Source organism: Xenopus laevis, chromosome 3L (genome assembly GCF_017654675.1).
Source record: "Xenopus laevis strain J_2021 chromosome 3L, Xenopus_laevis_v10.1, whole genome shotgun sequence".
NCBI lineage: Eukaryota > Metazoa > Chordata > Amphibia > Anura > Pipidae > Xenopus > Xenopus laevis.
The window spans coordinates 22587449-22613254 of record NC_054375.1 but is presented as its reverse complement, the minus strand read 5'-3'; the positions used below and the strand labels follow the sequence as shown (position 1 = coordinate 22613254).

The following is a 25806-nucleotide window of genomic DNA, read 5'->3' as shown; positions in this document are numbered from 1 at the left end:
AACCCGCAGGGTACCGTAGGTTTTTGCGGGTGGACTCTAATTGATGCTGTCCTAAGAAGGGAATGGGTGATACATCTGTATGCTAGGACCTTTGTGTGGGTCACTATCTGGGCAGGGGGTGGTGCAATGACATCACCGGGGCGGGTCAGTGATGTTGCAGAAAGGGCATAGCAGGGCATTGTCTACTGTCATGTCTATCAGGGGAGTTCCTGCCCAGTTTTAAGACAGACTGTCTTGACCAAGGCAGTCCTTCTGAAAACCAGGCTGTCCGGGTCAAATCTGGACAGGTGACAACCCTAGTGTATGCTTCTGTGCCTACATTAAGCAGTGCTACATATAGCATGGGTGGGATATGGGTGAAAACTGTGAGACCTCTGGAATACCCCTAGCTTGCATGTCATTCAGCAAGTCACACAAGCAGGGGAGAGACGCAAGACTTATGGTAGTAATTAAATGGGTTGGTCACTTTTAAATGAACTTTTATTATCATGGTTTATATAGGTTCCATGCAGGAGGCTGCCACTTTGCAGAGTGATTTGACTAAGTTGGAAAACTGGGCAGAAAACTGGAAAATGAGGTTCAATGTTGATAAATGCAAGGTTATGCTATTTGGCAAAAATAATATAAATGTAAGTTATACACTTAATGGCAGTGTGTTGGGAGTTTCCTTAAAAGAGAATGATCTAGGGGTTTTTGTAGATAACAAGTTGTCTAATTCTAGACAGTGTCATTATGTGGCCACTAAAGCAAATAAAGTTCTGTCTTGCATAAAAAAGGGCATTAACTCAGGGATGAAAACATAATTATGCCTCCTTATAGGTCCCTGGTAAGGCTTCATCTGGAGTATGCAGCTCAGTTTTGGACTCCAGTCCTCAAGAGGGATATAAATGAGCTGGAGAGAGTGCAGAGACGTGCAACTAAACTGGATGGAAGACTTAAATTATGAGGGTAGGCTGTCAAGGTTGGGGTTGTTTTCTCTGGAAAAAAGGTGCTTGCGAGGGGACATGATTACCCTTTACAAGTACATTAGAAGACATTATAGACAAATAGCAGGGGACCTTTTTACCCATAAAGAGGACTTTCATTTGAAGCAACGTAGGTGGTTCTTTACAGTGAGGACAGTGAGGTTGTGGAATGCAATGCTGGGTGATGTTGTGATGGCTGATTCTGTTAATGCTTTTAAGAGTTGCTTGGCTGATTTTTTGGACAGACATAATATAAAAGGCTATTGTGATACTAAACTCTATAGTTATAGTGGTATGGGTATATATAAATTATGTGAAAGTAGGGAGGGGTGTGTGTATGGATGCTGGGTTTTCAGTTGGAGGGGTTGAACTTGATGGACTTTGTCTTTTTTCAACCCAATTTAACTGTGTAACTATGTAACTATGTTGAGAGTGCTATTATGAGAAAATTTGAAATTGGCCTTAATTTTTTATTAAATGTGTTTCTTAATTATTTAGATTTCTGTTAAGCAGCATTTTGGAATTTTAACAGCTATCTATATGCTTGGGTCTTATTTAACCTATCAACCAGAAGAGTGATTTGAAAGAGACACAGGAAAATGAATAGAGGATGACCTAAATAAAAAAAGTCAGAATAGGAAGGCAAATAATTTTAAAAAGATCAAAAGTAAATAGTGAAGACCGCTTGAACACTAGTTAAGGATAGGCCATACTGGGATAGGGATACCGTTTGGCACTCCAACCAGAACTTCATCATCAAAATCATCATCATTTATTTATATAGTGCCAACAAGTTACGCAGCGCTTTGCTGTAGTTTATAACAAATGGGGAACAAATGGTGAATAACAAACAAGGGTTTACAGAGTACAATAGGATTAGAGGGCCCTACTTGTGAGAGTTTACAACTAAAGGTTAGGCTACTATTGAGACATTAGGATTTCAGAAACAAATTTATAATTGATTAATTGCACCTGTACCAGTGGCAAATGAGGGACTTGCTGGTACAGGTAAAAAATATCTACCAAAAGATAAGTGCTGTGCTACTGTACATGCTAAGGATAAGAACTATGGCCGCTACCAGTAATATGTATACATGCAACTAGAGACTGAATGAAATCTACTCTCACAGTGCAGGTTATTGCCTTTTAGCACTACATACGGTATAACATGCTTAATAATATTGTAAATCAGTCAATAGTTTTGATTTCTCAGCAGTGTTTCCTATCTCACGTCTCCCAGATATAAAGCATTCTTGTGCAAAAGTACATTCACTTAAATTTACTGTTCTTCATCGAGGAATTTAATTATCATATCTCATAGTGTTCATCCATCAGGATACTATATAGAGAGAAAATCTTATGTTTGTATCCATCCCTGACTCCAATGTAGGTTCAACACGAATCAGCCGGTGCAAACAGGTATATCAGAAACAAAGTTAGGAAACAATTTTACTCAATATACTGTATACAATTTTACTCAATATATACAGACCTATTCCCCCATACTTGCCTATGCCATGGCAAGACGGCATTCGCTCGTGCGGCACATCTCTCAAGCATGAATGCAGACCCTGTGAGTTTGAAGGTCTGGAGGGGCCCCTGGGGACTGTCAGTAACAGCCTTGATGGGCCCCCAAGGCTCCAGTCCAACCCTGAATATGTATTCATCAGCAGGGTGAAAAGCTAAAGCGACCTAGTTCATCATGAAATTGGACTAATATAGACTGACGACTCAAGCAAAGCAGTTTATACACCACAGTAATAAGCAATTAGGTGTTAATTATACATTCATCTTTTATTTCCAATAGGCAATTATTACATTTAAAGAATAGATAATCAGTGTATAGTGGAGTTTTTATCAGTGACATCAACACTTAGAGGCAGATTCACTAAGGGTCGAATTTCGAAGTAAAAAATACTTCAAAATTCGACCCTCGAATTGAAATCCTTCGACTTCGAATATCGAAGTCGAAGGATTTAGCGCTAAACGTTCGTTCGATCGATCGAAGGATTTTTTGTTCGATCGAATGATTAAATCCTTCGAATCGAACGATTCGAAGGATTTTAATCCAACGATCGAAGGAAAATCCTTCGATCAAAAAAAGTTTAGCAAGCCTATGGGGACCTTCCCCATAGGCTAACATTGACTTCGGTAAGTTTTATCTGCCGAAGTAGGGGGTCGAAGTTTTTTTTAAAGGGAAAGTACTTCGACTATCGAATGGTCGAATAGTCGAACGATTTTTCTTTCGAAACGTTCGAATCGAAGTCGAAGGTCGTAGTCGAAGGTCGAAGTAGCCCATTCGATGGTCGAAGTACCCACAAAATACTTCGAAATTCGAAGTATTTTTCATTCGAATCCTTCACTCGAGCTTAGTGAAAGGGCCCCTTATTGTTTTGAGAGGCAAACCCCATGTTAACATACAGTATATTTTATAGTGTTTTTAAAGGCAATTGATGGGATTAAAAAAATGAGTGCAAGACTTGATGATGATATAGTTTCATCTATGGTAAAGAAAGGGACCCAGGACGATTGGCAGAAACACAGTGGCAATGCAACAGTTTATAAATAAACTTGATAACAATGTGGAGGTGTTTATATAAAAATATGTTATGACTGAATGCCAGCCATGCATAACTGGGTCAGTTACACAAACCCTGAACTCTGGCACCAATGCAATAGGACTGTTCAGCTGCATGTGGGTGCAGGCGAGGGAGCACTTTGGACACCACTCATATAAAGTGTTACTTTTGCCATTTTGCATGAAGGTTGCCATCATGCTTTGCTATAACTGCTATTCCCTAGTCTAACAACTACAACTGTTGCTCTGTTCAGTGCGTGTGATACCTGGCATGGTTGGGTTGTGTATTTGTTACCGATGGCACACAGGCAGGTAGAGCAGGCAGAGTATGGCACACAGACAGCATAGGGCAAGTAGAGTTTGGCACATAGAGGCAGTGTAGAGCAGGCAGAGTATGGCACACACAGGCAGAGAATGGCACACACAGGCCAAAAAAGGCAGGCAGAGTATGGCACAAACTGGCAGCATAGGGCAGGCAGAGTAAGGCACACACAGGTAGCATAGGGCAGGCAGAGTATGGCACACACAGGGAGCATAGGGCAGACAGAGTAGGGCACACACACAGGCAGCATAGGGCAGACAGAGTATGGCACATGCAGGCCCTGAGGGCCTCCCATCCAGTAACCCTCCTCTCTCCCCCTCCTCTCCGTGTGCGCACTTGCGCATGCGCGTACACACTGTTTTTGTTGCGGCAAAAAACTATGCACAGTTAGCTCAGAGGGGGAGTGTCTACTGAACTACTTCTACCCCTTCCCTTTGTTGCCTTGAAATATGTGGAAGGCTGTGGGGTTTGGGAATGCTGAGTTTGGTTATGATGAATAATTGGGACAGGATCATGGAACAAGCATAGACACCTCATCAACCTGACCTGGTGGAGTTTTTGACCACACTCAAGTCATCATCAATCATTTGCCATGACATAGGACAGGTACTGTCCACATGGCCAAGCACACCACACAAGTTACATCTTATACTTTTAGGGCAGCATTTTGCCATATAACCTACACCAAGGCACATGGAACATTTCAGTACATCACAGCTTGTGCCTAACTTCCAACATTCCCTGGGCTAGCCAGTATGAAAGCAGCATACTGAATCCAACCCAATGTATGAGGAGCTGGAGATGTGCTGGGTGACACTGGCTGTTATGCGCAGGCGACCTTTAGCTTGCTAGCCACCCATAAATATGCCCTATACCCAAAATCCCTCCAATTATAATCCTAGGAACTGAGGGCGGGATGGACTTATTCTCCATAAATAAGGTGCCCCGTATTTCTCGTCCTGTCGCTTTTGCTCCATATTGCAAACCCTCCAGCATTATCAAATGATTCCTGCATTTACTATCCAGAAATTTTCCTGGACTGGCATCCTTGGAAGCATGACTCCCACTAGGACTGCAATTGCTTATTGTTTCATTAACTTTGGGTATGTTATAGAATTGCTACATTTAATCAACTTTTCCACTGGACTTCACAATAGTCGAGCGTATAAAAATTGTCGCCTGTTTCAAAATTGTTTTGACGCCCAATGACTTCAAATTTTTTCACCTTTTCTCAATTTTTTTTGAGGTTTCACTAATTTTTCGGCCAAGTGAAACTGAACAGATTCGCTAATCATTAAGAATATTTCTCTCTACATACTAAAAGTTCATGTAAAGGTGAACAATCCCTTTAAAGGCAATGAAAGACGAGGAGATTTGTAACTGTGTTAAATCTCCTCTACCAGGGGAGGGGGGCACGACTTGCAAATGCTTTCGCCCGAAGTTTCCTTTTTATTGCTGGTGCAAAAGTATTTGTGGGAGATTAGTCACCTGCAGTAGAGGAGATATATCACAGACAACTAATCTTCTTATCTGCTATTGCCCTAGCGAGCTCAATCTTCACACACCTACCGGCAGCTCTTTAACCTTGTCAGGTAAGCACTAGCAGGCTGTACCTGTACGGAGGAATACCTGTACTAGTATATTATGAATTAGTGATCTCATGTTGGAAATTTCCCAACCTGCAAATGACCCTGAGGTGTTTATACAAATGGCCTGTAGATGTCACTGTGCTCAGACATACTTCCTGTCAGCTTAAAAGTGCAAATCATGTTACATGTCCTGCAAAAGCTAAACGGTGCCGCAAATGCACAAAGGTAGGACATTTTGCTAAGATCTGCCATAGTTCTGCTAAAGATGTTCATGAAGTCACTACTACAAATGTCACAGTATTAAGTGTGGATAAAGCTGGTACATTTATTCCAGACACGTTTATCTGCACTGTCAGTGTCAGTACTGCTTCTGCTGACAAGGGTCACTCCATTAACCTGATGCTTGATACAGGTTCAGCTGTTTCTATACTACCAAAAGATATTTTCTGGAAATACTTTGCAAAATATCCACTTGTTGCACCTGCCCTGAAACTGGTCAGTTACTTAAAGGATCCAATCCCTGTGCTTGGTTGCTTGCCAGTGACTGTAAAATTTGAATCAAATACAGCAAAATCTGACTTTTACATTGTGAATAAGGGTACTGCTATACTTGGAAGGGATCTCTTTGCTGCATTAAACCTACAATTAGTTGATGGTCTCATTACTACAGCAACAGTGCGTGCCACGCAGCCAGTGTCTAAAATTTCACCACAAAGCAACACTTCACTGGGTTGTGCAAAGAACTTTGTACACAAAGTTAAGTTGAGATCAGATGTAAAACCAGTACCATTCCCTGATTCAGCATGGGAAAAACTTGCTATTGATATCGTTGGTCCTTTTACAGATGCTCCTATAGACTGTAGATTTGTTATAACCTTGATAGACTATTACAGTAAATGTCCTGCAATTGCATTTGCTTCTCAAATAACATCAGATACAGTAATAACATTTTTGTCTACAGTCTTCAGCAGAGAAGTTAATCCAAAGGAGTTAATATCAGACAACGGACCACAGTTTGTCTCATATGAGTCTGAATCCTTTCTGAGAGAGAGGAATATTGTGCATAGGAAATCTTCAGTGTATTACCCACAAGCAAATGGAGAAATCGAGCGATTCAACAGAAGTCTGAAAGAAGCACTACAGACAGCAAATCTTACTGGGAAATCTTGGAAAGTATTTACAACAGAGTTCCTACATAACTACAGAGCAACGCGCCATGCAACAACCCAATCATCTCCAGCTGAATTATTATATGGCAGACAGATGTGCACTAAGTTACATGTTGCAGACATCAAACTTCCTCAAAATACTGTGCCTACAAAATCATTTACTGCTGACATTGTGAAACATCACCAAGCCAAATGCAAGGCTTATACTGACAGAAAACGTTGTGCAATAGAAGTACACTTTCAGCCTTGATCTTTAGTAAGAATTAAGAAACCAGGTAAACTGAAACAAGGACAATCTAAATTTACTACACCACAAGTGAGATGCCAGCAAGGACCATACACATATGAACTGTCTGATGGACGCATATGGAATGCAAGTCGTCTTGCTCCTGTTAGATATGACTTTGGAGAAGCTCCATTTGATGAAGGACATTTTCCTACTCCTGATGTCAACTGCAATAGGCCTGAAGAAAGTGAACCTATAAGGTGTACTAAGAGAATCGGAAAACTACCTGCATGGACCCAGGACTATGTGATGTGAATAATGTATATTATTGCTTTAAGATGCATTGTTGTTGTTTATTACAGTTGTCCAAATGCTTTCCTACTATAGGGGGAATATGTGAAAGTGAAAGTTACTGTTGTGTAATGCCTGCATGACTCTGCTAATAAAGCACTGTTATACTTTAATCATCCTCGGCTACCCAAAACATAACAGACCCTAATCAGACCATCCCAATCCAGACTGTTTGTCTGTCTGGTTTTAAAGCCTGCAAACTACATGCCATCTTTAACGGTATCAAAGATAGGCAGGGTATGGGAGGTGACATCACTGGAGGGGTGGGTATGGGCGGAGATGTTATGGGAGAGGCAGAGTATTGGTATGGCCCTCTTTAAAGTAAAGAATGTGAACTGCCTACTATGCATGCATGAGAACAATGTGCCACTGTCAGCATTGTATTTGGGTCTGGTACTACTTTAGGCAATGGACCTCTATCCACTCCCTTGCACAGTACAGTCTGCACACGAGCCAATCACAGAAAAGAGGGGTACACCCAACCACCTCAGCGCCACTGACATATTTGGCCACAAGCAAGTGTTTTTATACTACTGTATTTAGGTACCTTAGAGCAGATTTCTAGGCATGGGTTCTTGGGTACCTATATAAAAATAAGACCCTGCCAAGTGTTTTAATGTATCTGTCTCTCTGGCGGCTATGAGAAATTGATAGTAGTGGTCCCAGACCCTCCCCATGAGTTGTTAAATAAGACCTGTAGAATACAGGTCACACTTCCATTCAAGGTAAGGAGGGCTGGTATAAGGATTGGATAAGGCATGGTATGAGGATAAGGAATGGTATGAGGATAAGGAATGGTATGAGGATAAGGAATGGTATGAGGATAAGGGATGGTATGAGGATAAGGGATGGTATGAGGATAAGGGATGGTATGAGCATAAGGGATGGTATGGGGATAAGGGATGGTATGAGGATAAGGGATGGTATGAGCATAAGGGATGGTATGAGGGATAACAAACCTATCTGAGACAATGGCAGGTCAATAAGGCTTTAATTGCAAGATGTAGGAGTACTAAATAAAAAATGAGTTATTTACCATATCATATTTAAGTATCAATCTTAAATACTAGTGCTCTTCGCATGGTGCAGTGTGCCTATTACAAGAAAGGTAGGAAATGTTTACAGTGAACAAACTGATCTGCTTTAACTAAAAAGACATCTACCTAGTAATTTGTACTGCACGTTTAATTGAAAAGCCTTTGAAAGAAAAATGTTTACAATACACTGCGAGAAATTTTACATGCAGAATTGTTTATGGCGAAAACTCAATACGATTATTGTTCCCCTAGCGGTATGGCCATTTTGGAACAGAGATAGGTAATCTTCAAACAATGGATTGTACTGAGCAAGTTACACACATTTCAGTCACATACGATTTAAATAAAGCAATTCAAATTGAGACAAATGTGAATGGTTCATTTAAACATGGAGTGTAGCGCAGGCCTGTTTCAATAGGATTATTGTTTTCTCATCCCAAAAGGAAAACTAAACAGATTATTTCATTTCAAGTCTCACACAGGGGTCTTGTAAGCCATAGCAACTTCTAATTGTCTAATTGTTTGCTACTGGTTCCTAGACTTGCAAGCTTTGCCTTTTATATTACATTGCCCCATGTAAAAGTAGAAAAGATGAATTCAGTCAGACTTTCTGGCCCAGAAGTCTTAGTTGATAAGAAGGAGTTCATTACACCGAAGCAATTATATGGCATTTAAAACACACACCTGCATTAAAGGGAAGTTTCGCCTTTAAGTTAACTTTTAGCATGTTATAGTATGTCCTATTCCTAGCAACTTGCCAGCAACTTTGCAATTGGTCTTCATTGCTTTATTGCCTAGGCCGACATAAATTAAGGGGTGGCATGTCGCACTGGTAGTTTTGCCTGATTCTGGAGTACTTGGCAGATGCGCATGTGTGCGATCCTAAAGGAGGCCTCTGGGCACCCTCTGCGGAAATCCACCCCTGGTTGCTGAACAAAAAGCTAAATAACTGAAAAATGTTTTTGGTCAGTGCCGCTGGGCCCCCTGCAAAAAAATCTTAAGAGGGGCCCAGCGCACTCTGATCCCCATCTACCCCCACTTCCCGCCCTTGCCCCGCCAACATCAGCTCAGATTCAGCCCACTCTCCACTTCTTGTCTCTGCTTCCCTGCTGCAGGTAAGAGAGCGGGGGGGGGGGGAGAGGGCTAAGTATCTTAGGAAACCATCTAACATTTCTTTACAGCCATAGTTGAATATACCATCATCGAACGTTTGACTGAATGAAAATATTAAATATTGATTATTTTTTAATACTCACAAGTGTAGGTCATTTCAAAGCTATCACTGATGTTCACAATATCGATCTGGGGCAGCAACTTGGGTGGTTCTGACAATTGGGATAAAGCAAAGCGGAAGGCAGCATGTTCCTGGGATTGCTGGTTTGGGAAAAGCCCCCCTAAGGACAGAGAGAAAGGAATAAATAATGTCAATAACAAATATATATAAGGACAGTGGCTGCTGTATATGCTACAATAGTTACAGAGTTGTATGACTTTCCTCTGTTGATGGGAACAAGCCCAGAATGTGCAGGAACCTTCTAGTGGAACATATTATGCATTGTCATATAAAAAAATCATTACCAAGAGCATTGTATTTCTTTATTTATCAATGCAACGATTTTCTTGTCTAATTCCTCCAGACTGGGAAGATTTATCTTCCTGCTCTGCACCAGATCACATTATAGATAGAAAATAATACTGACACGGCCGACTCACATGTCTGCATTCAAATTTTGTCTAGACACTAGACAGGAAATCATATCTAATCAGAGACCATTCATTTACATTACATGTCATGTATGACCGAATACGTATTTTATCCATGACAGTTCATATATATATATATATATATATATATATATATATATATATATATATATATATATATATATATATATATATATATATATTGAAAAGTTCAAGGGACCGGACATACTTTGACCAAATCAGCCAATTCAGTCTTGGAATTAAAGCATCTGAATGGTCAATTGGTTTTGATTGCCAACATAAAAATATAATGCCGTTTCTAGATTCTTAGAGGCAGATTTATCAAAATGTGAGTTTAGATTTTAATAACTAAAAACTAACCCATGTTCTTTTCATTCCTATGGTTTTTTTTGGAAGCATATTTATCAAATGGTTCTAACTTTCACCCATTGATAAAAATGCTTCAAAAATCCCATAGGAATGAACAGAATGTGGGTGAATTTTTATTTATGAAAATCTAAACTCACATTTTGATAAATCTGCTCCTAGATCTCACTGCAAAATAACTCACTTTCTATTCATGCTTATGGTATTTTTAAAAGGATATTTATGAAATGGTGAACTCTTTCACCCATTGATAAATACACTTCTACAAATCCCACAAGAATGAATATAAAGTGGGTGAGTTTTTTTGCTGTTAGCTTTAATCTCATATTTTGATAAATCTGCCCCTTATCTTTTAACTATACCCAGTCCCTATCCCTAGTCCTAGCCCACCTATGTGAATCTGGCACCAACAGATGCATTACAAGTCATTGAACTAATTTGTGTAATGAGAGTTTGCCTTGTGGTTTTGCTATGGGATAAGGAATTAAAAGCTGTATAGTGGGATGATGTAGCGTGGCTTTTTATTTTATTAACTTATTTATTTTATTTTAATTAACCCTCGATATTCGACTATCGAAGTTAAATCCTTCGACTTCGAATATCGAATTTGAAGGATTTAGCGATATTCGTACGATCGATTAGAAGGATTTTAATCCATCGATCGAACGAAATTCCTTCAATCAAAAAAAGCTTAGAAAGCCTATGGGGACCTTCCCCATAGGCTAACATTGAGGTTCGCTAGGTTTTACTTGGCAAAGTAGGGGGTCGAAGTTTTTTTTAAAGAGACAGTTTTGCGACTATCGAATGGTCGAACGTTTTTTAGTTCGAATAGTTCGATTCGAAGTCGTAGTCGAAGGTCGAAGTAGCCAGTTCGATGATCGAAGTAGCCCAAAAAATCATTCGAAATTCGAAGTTTTTTTTATTCTATTCCTTCACTCAAACTAAGTAAATGTGCCCCTAAGTGTGTTAATAGTAGTGATGAGCCAAGTTTTTGCCTAGTTTGGCTTCTAAAATGATGCCCCATAGACTCCAATAGGAAAAAAAAGCACATCAAAAAAAATTGAGTTTTCAGGTCAGGACTGTTTGATCAAATTTTTTCATAAATAACATACCAATAGAATTGTGAATACAATTTCATTGACAATTTTTTTATTTATTACTAGAGTTTCAAAAAATTTACATTGCTCTAAAATTAAACCTTTGGTAAATAACCCCCCTAATATTCATTATGAGACAGATTTATCAAAATATGTGAGAGTTTTTCACAGAAAAATGCAACCATTTTCTATTCATTCCTATGGGATTTATAGAAGTGTACTATAACGGTGAACTATAACTTTCACCCATTGATAGAAACAGCACATCACAAATTAATGAATAGAAAGCGGATGAGTTCTTCTGTGGAAATCTCACATTTTGAGAAATCTACCCCTAATTGTCTGTCATGCTCTGACTTGAAACAATGTAGCAGAAGCCACCTGATTAACAGACAAGGAGGAAATTACCTTCTGCTACATTTCAGAACGGAAAAGAGATGAGAAAAGAATGCTTTCAATGGAAATGACAATTATTGAATATGTTTAATAAATGCAAGTGGCAAGTTGTTTGGGTGGTAATCCTTTGATAATAAATACTTGTCAAACCTAGATTAGGGGGCTGATTCACTAAGGGTCGAATATCGAGGGCTAATTAACCCTCGATATTCGACTGGGAATTGAAATCCTTTTGACTTCCGAATATCGAAGTCGAAGGATTTAGCGCAGATAGTACGATCGAACGATCGAAGGATTATTCCTTAGATCGAACGGTAAAATCCTTCGAATCGAACGATTCGAAGGATTTAAATCCAACGATCGAAGGAATATCCTTCGATCAAAAAAAGTTAGGCAAGCCTATGGGGACCTTCCCCATAGGCTAACATTGACTTTGGTAGCTTTTAGATGGCGAACTGGGGGATCAAACTTTTTTTTAAAGAGACAGTACTTCGACTATCGAATGGTCGAATAGTCAAACGATTTTTACTACGAATCCTTCGATTCGAAGTCATAGTCGTAGTCGAAGGTCGAAGTAGCCCGTTCGATGGTCGAAGTAGCCCAAAAAAAAATTCGAAATTCGAAGTTTTTTTACTTCGAATCCTTCACTCGAAGTTAGTGAATCGGCCCCTTCATGTATAACTCATCAGGACTTTCTGGGACTTGTCAAGACGTTTTTAGAGCATCAAAAGCTGGAGGGTTGTAGATGGAACATCTGTGCTTTAGATGGCTAAGCAATGGAGTCAGCCTTAAAAAAAAATAGGTATGTTTGCTCTGTGCAACACAGTACAATGAACATTTCTGACATATTTTATCTCACATATTTCTTTGCATAAATAACTTTGGTGGTTTTATTCATCAAATAATCCAGGAACCTAAACAGCTTTATGCAATTGTTATGACAAAAGGCATTCACTGCTATAAATGCTACAACACTGTTATGTTGGAGGTTTGAAAGGAATTGCTGAGGATTCAAAGGTAGAGCTAATGCCTTTGGAACACCAGGCATATAGACTGCCACAATGCTTCTAGGAAGAACCAGAGCATTGAAAATACAACCACTTATGAATGCTGATATGAGGTTGATACCAGGTCTGTCCAGCCTTCTTCTCTAGCTGCTGTTGAATTACAATTTCCATATCTCCAATAGCTAAAGGTTGTTGTGGAATGTTGGGAGTAGAACATAAGCTAGTGCATTGCAGAGTTGAGGCTAGTGCTGAACTTGACTACCAAGTGGAATGTGCCCAGTTCATAAGCAGAATGACAGGATAATAGTCACCATCTAGTAACATAGCAACATAGTAAGTTAGGTTGAAATTAAGACACACGTCTGCCAATTTCAACCTTTTTTGTCTATAGCCTAACTGCTAATTTATCCAGAGGAAGGCAAAAAAAACCTTCTGAAGCCTCTCCAATTTGCCTCAGAGGGGAAAAAAATTCTTACTGACTCCAAGATGGCAATCGGACCAGTCCCTGGATCAACAACTATGAACCAGCTTCCATAAACCTGTATTTCTTCACTTGCTAAAAAGCCATCCAAACCCTTCTTAAAGCTATCTAATGTATCAGCCAGTACGACTGATTCCACAACTTCACGACTCTCACTAGAAAAACCTTTTCAGAATATTTAGATGGAACCTCCTTTTGGAATAAGTATCATCATGCCAAATGGAAGGACCTACTGGTAAATAAAGCATTTGAGAGATTATTATATGATCCCCTTATATACTATATTTATATGTATATCAAATCCCTTAAACTCTTATTCTCACAAAAACTTTCTCTAAAACCACCAATGTCATGCACTTTATTAAGAAATTCATATATAAAAACCATGAACAAAAAAAAAAAGAGTTAGTAAAGAAGCCTGACTAATATGACCAACTTCAAGGCTGAAGGCATGATGGTGCAAAATCCTTTTTGTTACATGTAGTTTTGGGTTTACCCGCACAGGCTTATCAAACCCTTTTTTTGGTTGCATTTTTAGTTGATGGTGTGAGAACACACACTCAAAAAAATCAGTGACCTATAAGATGCACCTTACCTGTGTACCCCAAGATCACATACTTCCAAGATAAATTGTTCTTGAGGGGACAGTCCAAGAAAAGAGGTGATGGTGGGCCATGGGCAGGACAAGGATAATGCTGGTTTACCACTGGAACCCCCCCCCACAACCATTTTTTAAATGTGGTTTTCTATTTTTGGCTGACTTTTGAATGGACTACTTTGGAAGACTTTTAAATCATCTTTATCCAGGATCTTTTATGATAAAAGTTCTGAGACTAAAGTTAAATATATTAATCTACATTAAAAATTGCCTATAGGTCACGTTGATCGTTTTTTGCCGATAGTCCTGCTTTTGTAAGTTTCTAAGCCTGACTGTTTTGCCAACCTGACTGTCCCTTCGTAACCTGTCAGTTAGAGTTTCTAATGCTAACGGACTACTGCTGCACAAATATGGCAGCCCCCTTACAGAGGAACATGGGGCTAAGAATGGCAATGTAAAAGCATCAGGGGAATACTTTTATGGCAAAATTATAAATAGCATTCAAAGACAATGTTAAATTACTGTTGTAACTTAGTAACTACAGTGAAGACAAGAATGAAGGCCGACACAATGTACCATAGATTTTAAACTTAAAGATAATTATAACATAGTAAAAATCCCGATAACCCTTGATCTGTAAGATTTTTTATGGCAGAGAGGTCCTCTACACAGTGTTCCCAATAGGGATGCACCGAAATCCAGGATTCGGTTCAGGATTCAGCCTTTTTCAGCAGACTGCCCTGCTGAACCGAATCCTAATTTGCATATGCAAATTAGGAGTGGGGAGGGAAATAGTGTGACTTTTTGTCACAAAACAAGGAAGTAAAAATACTTTCCCCTTCCCATCCCTAATTTGCATATGCAAATTAAGATTCAAATTCAATTTGGTATTCGGCCAAATCTTTTGCGAAGGATTCGGGGTTTCGGCGGAATCCAAAATAGTGGATTTGGTGAATCCCAAGTTCCCAACCTCAGGGGCCCATGGAAGATATAAGCACAAAGGACACCTGGTATTTTGGAAAAAGGGTTGGACATTTTCAAAATATATGTCAGCAATGCCCAACCATGAAGCCTTTAGCTGCAACTGTATTTAGACAAACCTGTATGTATTTTTCCAGTCTTCATATGGATTCTTACAGTATATTGAATGTTGACATGCATATTGCAGTTATATTCATCTTTTTTGTTGAGCTCAGACAGAATTGAAGACACAAACTTAAAGGCATGGGCATAAGAAATATCATATTCACCATGACCATTTTTTGAATACTTTGCACTATATTTGAAATGAAAATGGCACACTATTATTAATATTATGACTGCTGTATTGGATATATGATACAGGTACAAGTCTTGTTATCCAGAATGCTTGGGACCTGGGGTTTTCCAGATAATGGATCTTTATGTAAATTGGATCTTCATACTAGAAAATCATTTACACATTAAATAAGCCCAATACGGTTGTTTTGTTTCCAATAAGGATTCATTTATCTTACTTTGGATCAAGTAAAGGGCAGTGTTTTATAATTACAGAGAAATCATTTTTAATAATTTTAAAAAATTTGGATTATTTGGGTAAAATGGAGTCTATGGGAAGCTGACTTTCCGCAAATCTGTTATCCAGAGCTTTCTGGATAACAGATTTCCAGATAATGGATCATTTACCGTAATGTTATAAGGCTTTTTATTTAAAACCTTCTTGTAGCAGTGCTGTGTTATACACTGGATTCCAGATAACGGATCCCATACCTGTAGCTGAAAAACAGTCAGGAACATTATCCCTTGCCATTATCGTTACATAGATATTATCATGTTGGTCATACACCAACAAATACAATAAATCTGGCTGGAATTTGAAAACATGCCTAATCAATGAAAGCACGTATATCTATGACCTGTTCTGATAATCCTTGGACACAAACATCATGAACATTGCACCAATGAATTCACTGTTGCACTGCCGGCACCAATGAGTTCAGCAGACTTTCAAGAGCTTTTTAAATATTTATTTACTATAATTTAATTTATTACAATTATTTTAAAACAAGTATTTAGCATTGTTTTAAAATATAAAATATTTAATATACTGCAATTATTTAATATTAAACTTTTTTTGTATTATAAAAGGCAACTTACTTAAAGGCACCATAAATTCAATTTTCGTAAATGGCAGGATTTATATATAGATATATATATATATAAAAAGTTCAAAGAAAGCACTCACGGCATTGCCCATCAGGTGTGATTCAAAGTGTATTTATTCATGCATGGTGCATCAACGCGTTTCGGCTCTCATAGAGTCGTCGTCAGAATATATATATATATATATATATATAACAGATAGATTCTGTTGAATTGCAACTGCTAGAATTACCAGAAAACAATCCTCTAATTTAGCAACAGTTGGTTTTGGACTTGCAATTCAAGAAGATTGGTCCCCCATGGAGGTAAAAAAAATAATTTGCATAGCGAAAGGGAGTCCAACCTAGGATCATCTAGCTATTAATGAATTACAACTCCAAGCTGATTGCATAAAGAATTGCATAACGAAGGGGAGTCCAACCTAGGTTCATCTAGCTATTAATGAATTACAACTTCAAGCTTATATTAAGTATATATATATATATATATATATATATATATATATATATATATATATATATATATATACATATATATATATTTATATTTTTGGGGGGTCAACTGTATGAATTTCTCCATGGAGGCCCATAACAATCCCATAAATGGCAAACAAGTTTGTTTAAATAAATTTGCAATAAATTTGTTTAATACTGGCCAAGAAAAAGTAAGCCAGGGGGGGCTAAATAGCTATTGTGTGAAAAAAGAAAAATTATTCATAAGCTTCCTACATTTGAATGTTAACATGCATATTGCAGTTATATACATCTTTTGGATGAGTTCAATCAGAATTGAAGACAAGAGCTTAAAGACATGGGCTTAATCAATATGATCCACCGTAAAAAAAAAAAGAAAATGAAAATGTTTGCAGAAAGGAGAGAAGAACAAGCTGTTCCCAGTTGCCAAACCCCCTCCCTTTTACCCGGTGCTATTAACATTTCTTAGAAACAAAATCTTGACAGCTTGAGTATTTTACAAATCAGTCAAGGGGAAGAACCCCAAGTGCTGGAAAACTTCCTACCCTTCCTTATTTCTAAAATCATTCATTCTCCATACATGTCAGTAACAAGCACCAAAGGCCTCTTTAACTGAAAGGTCCATTTGAAATGTAAGTAAAATGAGTAGGCAATCAGACACTTTATTTGTTGCCAGAAGTGGTGCTTGCCCCAATCAGATGCTATAATGTAGCTCTGTCACTTTTAATGGTATGGCTCTGAGACTGAAGTCTAGTACGCATAGAACCATATAGGCTAGAGGAAAGGCAAAGAGGAAAATATGATAGGAAGATGGGTTCACAGTAAACTGAAGTAGTCTTCTCCAACCTGTGGCTACTGAACTACTACCACAAACACCTCATATAGAGAGTTGTAGTTCTTCAAAGGATGCTTGGGTTGTAATTCAGCTATTGCTGAAGGGTCCTAATTCCAGGTTCTCATTCTCAAACATTTGGATGACTTCTATGTGTTTTGCTGCACCCCAAAGAGATATACTGTGAATTGTAGTTTGACAACATCTGGAGTGCGGCAAGTTGGGCATCTGTGCTTTAGGGATGTCCTCACACCAGAATAGTTGGTAGTTTCTTTAGCACAGGTTGAGCTGTCAGAATGACTGAGACACTGATTGTTCCCCCTTGTGTTCATCTGAGGAGGATCTTGAAAATGTTCATCCCTGCTGGGGCTGCCGTGTCGTATCCTCAGCACCAGGATAACATACCAGCTTGCTAATGAAGAATGCAAATTCAGTACCATAACAGTTTACATAACTGCTTTATTCCAAAAACAGGACTGGATCGTGGAGAAGCACATTCACAGGCCTAGCTTGTAAGGAAGGAGTTAATGCGCAACTATAGGCGGGGGGGGGGAGATGTTGCCATTAGCGCTTGTCCCCCAGCATTAAATTGGTTAAATTCTGCACATCATACAGGCATCATGATGAGTTACATTATATCACTGACTTCCAATAGAATGCACTCACAGTCATAGGATATTTGGAGTTGGAACAAGCACCACAGATTCCATTTCTTATCTTTCTTTTCCAATTATTGTTATTGGTATTTCAAAATAAACAGTAAGAGCAAAATCAACAAAATATTGACTTACAATAAAGCCCAACAGTTTACAAAATGAAAGAAAAAGATTATTACATATCAATTCATTGAGAATAAAGCAACAAATGTTGAATTTAAACAAAGATTCATCAAGAAACATAAATTAATAGAAAATAGAAATAAATCCTCCTCTCTACCAACCAGACAAATAAAGCATTTGCTAAATTGATGAACAAAAAATTTACATACCATCAATCTATCTTGGAACAGAAATGGGTGAATGAAAATAATCAGAACTATACATACATTTCCTAATAATAACTTTATCATCAGACTTCAGAATTCCATTTCTTATCAAGCTGTGAATGAGGGGTTCACAGCTGTTATACTGTTAGCCACATGCAAATAGTGCATTCCGAGGCATCTGGGAGTTTGTTACCATATTCCTGACTTTAATACAATACAGTTTATCAAGCAAGGGGTCCCAAAAGGCCCAAAGCACAGCCATGTGTCTGTACATTCAATTTTGTGTCATTGTTTGTAGCATTCTGGAAGATATTCCAAAGGAGACCCCCAAAAATGGGGACAATTAAACCTGTTCAAAGACAGCTACTTGCGACACCATATGAAAAGCCAAATGCACTGAACCCTTTGTGTGCCCAGGAAGTGGGGTGAGGGGGGCAAAGCAACAAATGATCTGGCACAAAAGAGTATTAATTGGGGGTGTTGGTGATGGAAGAACCTCACACTGCAGAAGGAATGACTGAAAGACGGGAGGGACTGTATGGGCCAAGGCTGGCAAAGCAAGTGAAGTATGTTGTACCCTAATTCTCTCTTGGCATGTGCAAAAACTAAAGGTGTTAAAGGATGAGATTGCACCAATTAAATGTCCCTCTTTCTGCCAAAAATACACAATGTTACAAAAGAATGTCAGCTTCTTTTCTACATTCTCCCAGGGAAGAAATCTCAACCATTCACCCACTCCAATCATGTTCTCTTATTAACCCCTGAGCCGCGAGATGGACAGGTACTCTCCCACCCTTAACCCGCATTTGCCCCCCATGTTTATTGCAAAACTTACCTATATGGATATGGTTGGGGAAATTCACCCCAAGCACTGCCCCTAGAAAGCTGGTGCAGAAATAGGCAAAAAAGCGCAACATATTTCCGTTTGCATTGGCGAAGAGAAGAAGATCAGCCCTACTTCCCAGTAAAAAAAAATTGATTTGGGGGGACCCCCTCCTGTTTTCTCACTCTGTTTCTGAAGATTTCTCCTCTGTACCCCCGGGCCTGGCTTCCTGAGGTGGTGGGGGGAGGTTCCAGTTATGGTAGAGAGTTGGGGGGGGGTTAGATTTGTATTTCAATTATTAATGAAAAAAAAAATATCATTGTTGTTAATTCCTTTGCTCCAGTCCTGCTCTGTGGTGCTCTCTCCTTTCTTTCTTGGCTGCTGTGTCTGCTGCTATTTGGGTCTTCTTTCTTTCTCTCTCCAGCACTTAAAATGCTGCCTTAACATTAACTGACAGAAGGATTAACTGAATACTGAAAGGGAGAGAGAAAGCCCTCCTCATCCACACACTCACACACAGACAGACACACACAGATACACACACACATACATTACACTCCTCTCTTTCCCTGTACACTCTATCATGCTAATGTGCTTTTATTACTGTAGCCAGGCAACTGACTCACACAGCCTCTCTCCATCCTCCCCATAGGAACCAATGTACTGATCTCCATCCTTCTATCCATAAAGACCATCAGCCCTTGTAGGGTTAAAATTTTGTGCCCCCCTCCCCGGCACTGTCACATTATCACCAGGCACCCTCTTGTCTTTATGAGCTTTATTCTTTCTACTATAAACTACAGACATGTCTTTGTCTCCGTGCAACTGCGCCTGTTATAGGCGGCTGAGGGGGGTTTAGCTTGTCCCGTGCAGCATTAAGCATTGAGAATTCATTTATCTGACCTGAGAAACTGATCATCTGGTGGTGCTGCCAAATACACCTCAAGGGGATTGCCATGGTTTACATAAAGCAGGTCTTTAGGACTACAACTCCCAGCATCCATTGACAGCCCAAGGCTGTAGTAGTCCAGCAATAAGTGGAGGCTGCATAATGGAAATAAATTGCAGCAGGAAGCCTATAGAGCAGTGTTCCCTAACCAGTAGCTCGCGAGCAACATGTTGCTCCCAGTGGCCTCAAAGCAGGTGCTTATTTTTGAATTCCTGGCTAGAAGGCAAGTTTTGGTTTCATAAAAACCAGATGTACTGCCAAACAGAACATCCTGTATGCTACCAGTCCGTATAGAGGCTACCAAACAGCCAATCACAGCCCTTTGGCACCCCATGGACTTTTTTATGCTTGTGTTGCTCTCCAAGTCTTTATACATTTAAATGTGGCTCACGAGTAAAAAAGGTTGGGGACAGTGTTACAGCGCAGGAGGAACAGAAGAATCCAAATAAGTCTGATGCAGCTTAACCACCTGTTGACCAATAATATTGGAACAAACCATAGTGGGTATTTGTTATGTGCCAGATTTTGGTGTTACAATATGCACCTTTCGCTTGTATGTTGGGATTTCCTGATATATAAATTTTACAGCTACTTCCTTGCCTTACGATATACACTATGCTACAGTTGCAACCCCTTTCCCTGACTATTTACAGTGCTACAATCTTTATTCTATAACCATCTCTCCTTACTATTGTACAGTTCCAGCATTGTCCTTTGATACTATATTGTCTTACAGTTATGTCACCTTCCCTGACACTATTTGCCCTAGTTAACACCTGTTACCTTGACACCATCTTCCCACCAGTTCTGGATTTATATAATTAAACTGGCCAACTACATCAAAGTCATCCCTGGTATGGCCAGTCATACACTCAACTTTCATCTGATTCTTTAAGAATTATATTGCTTTATTATACATTTTACACAGGGACTAAGTTTTACCTGCGACTTACTTACTGCTTTCAAGCTTAAAACTCCCAAACATGGTTGCCCTTTTATTGGCCACCACTGATATCACCTGACAATTGTTGGAAAGGGTGGGAGCTACAACACTGAGCTAGTCACTGCTAGGATGCGTAAATACCAAATCTGGCCCCTGGTTACTACATATGCTACCCTACAGTTAAAGACTTTTCCCCAGGCACTATGACGCTATACTTTTCACTATATTGCTTGGTTTCATTTATAAACACTGGAGAAATTTGCCCATGGGCAGTAACCTATAGCAACCAATCAGTGACTGACTTTTTTTCTGCTAGTTGCAGGTTGAACAATGAAAGCAAATATTTGATAGGTTGCCATGGGTTACTGCCCAGGTACAAATTTACCCAGTGTTTATAAATGAGCCCTATAACACAGTTGCAGCAATTTCACTGAAAAGGGATACATCTAGTATGAACACCCAATTTATTTGGTAAAATTCTGTGGCTGTGCAGCAGTTCAATTTCCCTCAGTGCATCCAGCCATGCAACCATGCAGCAGTGCAGAATAATGTGCTCTAGGCAGTTACCTAGTGTTCTTTGGATTGCGTTAGGAACACATCATAAGTATTTATACTGCACACCTTGCTATGTACAGGGAGGGTGCTTAATAGATGACCTGCTGATGGCGCTTAGTGTATAATTCTATGAATGTCTGGGCTCACGCATCAGCACAATTGGATGTGTGTTTTATTAAGTGTTAGCTGACATGTTTACTGTCAAAGCTTAGCTTGTAAATCCTGCAGTGAGTCCATATATTAGAAGCATATATGTATTTTAATAGGCTGGGTGAGCATTGTAAAAACTAAAGGATACATTTATCTTAGTATAAACAGTTGTACTGTACCAAGCTTCAGTTCAGTTTAGCTGAACTATAAAACTCCCCCTGGGATTTGTAATCCAATAATAGTAGTCAATTGATATACCTGGCTTCCTGATCTTTGTTTCTGGAATCCTAGCTGAATCATTAAACTCCTAAGCAAAACGGTATCTGTACTTTGGATATGTTATTACATTGCTGTGCAATCTAGAATTGCTGCTACTGTATCAGCAAGATGGCTCTTATTGGAGAATTTTCCAGTGCTTTCACCAACTATGTGTAAATCTGGAGCGAGCAATAGGGAAGGTGACATAACTGTGAGACAATATAATATCAAAGGACAATGCTGCAACTGTACAATAGTAAAGACAGATGTTATAGAATAAAGATTGTAGCACTGCAAATAGTCAGGGAAATCAGGAGACATTTCTATAAACTTTTAGAAGGTCTCCTGTATTTAAGTGTGTGGGAGCACACAGGGCCCAAGAGAGGAGTAACCACCGTACCAGATCAGAGGGAACCCGTTTCGAGGACCAGACCCCCAAAGGCACCTAAGGAGAGGTATACTTAGGCTGTGTGAACCTAAAGAATTAAAGGTATCATACATTGTCCATAAGGTTTGGTGTGGGAATAATATTTTGTTTAAGTGTGTATCTTTGTAGTGTGCATTTATTTTGATTTATGTTTACGTAAATATTTGTCCAATTAATATAAAACCATTTTTACATCTATTGTTAGTGATCTCTTTGCCCCACTATACTGCAGGACGTTTGTTATCCTATATAATAAAGTTGAAGTGTCTCTGTGTCCAGTCCCTGTGTCCGTGGGATTGCGCTACTGCCCGTTAATTTAACGGGCTTAATGTCTAGTATTTTATAATCGTACACAAGTAGTATTAGTGCTCGCTCCCCAACAACTTCCTTACTTTTCTGCTCAGTCTGCACAGTCACCCCTGCTGTCTGCTCCCCCTCTTTTCCCCTGATAACTAATTTCCTCACTGATCACTTTTACTCCTATCCACTCCTAGGGGGATGTAGCAGTGATGTCATGGCGGAGAGAACGGGGTGGGGTGGGAAAGCTAGATGTGGTGGGAGTGGTGATTGGCGTGGAAGGAGGTTAAGGCCCCCATAGACACAGATTTTTCTTTGATGAACAACCGATTTTAGGGCAATCCAACCAATCTGTTAAATTATTGTGAGGTTAGTGGGAATCAAACAATCATGCATCTAACGATTTTCGGTCAGAAAATTGATCGGGCAGGTTAGAAAATTTTCATCGGTCACAGTGAAATCTATCTATTGTCCAATTGTTTGCAGGGCCAAGCAGGCAGCTACCCTCAGTTTTCCTGGCTTTAACTAGACAACATCGCTTGAAATGGTCTTTTTAGTTGATGGACAAATCATACATTTATACGATCATTTCAAGATACACTTGGTCTAACGATACCAAAAAGATCTTTTAAAAATCTTTACATCTATGGCCAGCTTTAAATTAAAGATAGCAATTCAGGGAGGTGATCAAAAAGATGTACATTGGTAGTAAATGTGTAACACCAACTCCAGCCCTAGCTGCTAATTTACTGCCCAGGTTATAACCCTACTTGGCATATGAAATCAACCCATATGCCACAGGCATTATATTTTCTTTGTAGGACATTTATATTCTTATTTATCATACTGTGCAAAATAATCAACACCAGAAAAACTGTAGGAAACTCTATGAAATTAATGGCTAATTTACCAAGATGTGTGTTTTATTTTATGCCACCAGAACAGTGGATTTATTGGCATTATTTTACACCACTTCAGACCTCATGTAATCCATTAAAGTTAATGGGAAAAAATTAAGCAGCAAGTAAGTTCAGGAGGAAAAAAAACCAATACAAAAACCTGCAATGGGTAAATGCCATATTTTCTCATAGCATTTTCAAACAGTTGCTTCTGGTTTAACCTTTTTTTTTTTACACAGAGGCAAGCAATCTCTGAAAATCAATACACAGCTTGATAAATACACTGCTTTTTTACACAGTGATGCCTGGCTTTGTGTGGTGTATTTTTTCACAATTTTTATTTTACACAGAATGATAACTAGGCCCCTTATTCATTATAAAAGAATTGTAGAAAACCAAGCTGAAAGCAATGGCAGTCAGAGGGATTCTGAGTGCATATTTGTTTCCAAAAAATGAAGGGGGTTATTTATCAAAGGTTGAATTTTAGAGCTATATGAGCTTTTTTAGACATCGAATGAATTCGAATGATCTCTCAACTGAAATGGTTTCTAATTTAAGAGAAAACTCAGTGAGTTTGGGGTTAACAACCTGTTAACTCAAATTGATCAAGTTTTCCATGAGAAAAACTCAAATCACTATGTTCTCCTGGCACATAATAATGACAGTGTTTCTTGAGGGGTTTGCGTATGACATGAATGGACCCATCTCTCCTACTGACATGGCATGGCTGATATTGATATATTGCATTTTACTTTCTTCCTTATTTTCCTGGGCAGGTTTACATATATGGTCCATATAGACCATTGCTTTCACTGCTTTTCTCTTTGTCTCCACCCTCATTCTCATTAAGGCCAGATGTCTACAATTTGGTAATTATGGGCCTATATAGGCAAGTTCCTTTTTGCCTCCCTTTGCTGGATCATTCATATCAGTTTATGGTGATCTTGCCTTCATGCTTGTTTTTGTTCCTTCTTCAGCCTAGGTTCCCTCTCTGCCCGAATCCTTGTCCTTGTTGATTTCCCAGCTCTGACTTCTGCCTGTTCTGCGGGCTTATGCTGGATTGCTGCCTGTCTTGACCACTGCCAGCTTCACAGATCCGCTCTTGGTTGCCCCTTACCTGATCCATGCCTACTGAAAGACTTTGTGTTATTTTGCCTTTTGTTTGCTGATCACTGATCAGTATTGGCTTGTCTTTATTTTCATCTTCTGTTATTACATTAAATCTATTTGCTCACTATCATAAAGCCTCTGACTTTTCATCAAGCCTTGGTTACACAGCACATACAGTAGGCTCCAACCTGCCAACCTCACACTGGGGATAGTTCCTGAAACCATTTGGAAATTCACTGAACTTTTTGGTGCATGCTTAGTTGGTACGAATACCAGACTGCTCCAACTGTGCATAGGCCAAATACAGTGGTCCCTTATCGAAGAAGACGGAATATCTGGAAATGTCACCTGGCTCTGCTGCGCTACTCTGCATAAATAAGTAAGGATGCTGTTCAGGCACACGTTCTGGAATAATGAACTATGTGGGGAGGAAGCAGGAGGGGGACTATCTAGGTTAGTAGATGGGGCTTTTCTTATTGGGGGGCTTGAATTTTTCCCATTGACAATGAATTATGCAAGGTCTGTAGTTGTATGAAATCTGGCAATTGGGAGGCTAAAATAGAACACACACCTTAATAAATTTGCCATTTATTTTTTACAACTTTTTACACCGATTTTCTGTCGTTAATCATTTTACACAGTATGATAAATAGGCCTCACTGTGTACGATTCACACGTTTGAAAGCAAACGTTTGATCAGAAATGGCTAAATGCAAAGTGTCTTTTGTAGATCAGTCTATAACAGACTATGTGCTCATTAATGCACTTGCATTATGGCTTATTTAATAGAAAAAGAATGCTTTAAATTAACTTAGTATTCTAAAACTGACCTTTTCTAAGCAAAGCTTGTGTTGGGCTTTCTGCATCTTTCCATTCTGCAACTATAGATTCAGTTGGTTTTTGGGGTCACTATATAACATCCTGCCTGGGTTTGAACCTGTGACCTTTAGAGTACTATGTAGTCTCCAATACTGCTGTGTTATACTGGCAAACAGCTAAGGGTCTGGTTCACTATTATTGGTATTCTTGTATCCTCTAATAGGCATGGCAAACTCA

The 25806-nt window shown here is 39.1% G+C and overlaps 1 protein-coding gene across 5 annotated transcripts in view; it reads right to left on the bottom strand.

Moving 5' to 3' along the window:
* The window catches only part of gria1.L (glutamate receptor, ionotropic, AMPA 1 L homeolog), a 145867-nt gene extending 126159 nt beyond the window's left edge, over positions 1-19708 (bottom strand). For 2 of the 5 annotated variants that reach the window (XM_041584819.1, XM_041584820.1), the window contains exons 1-2: positions 19175-19701; positions 9494-9631 (exon numbers count right to left, since the gene is read on the bottom strand). In XM_041584819.1, coding sequence (XP_041440753.1) covers positions 9494-9631; positions 19175-19256 — 220 coding nt within the window. In that variant the 5' untranslated portion in view covers positions 19257-19701. Of the gene's footprint in view, positions 1-9493; positions 9632-19174 lie in introns of all 5 variants that reach the window. The other 3 variants (XR_005965996.1, XM_041584818.1, NM_001159679.2) reach the window with 3 other exon arrangements.
* Between the last annotated feature and the right edge of the window lie 6098 nt (positions 19709-25806).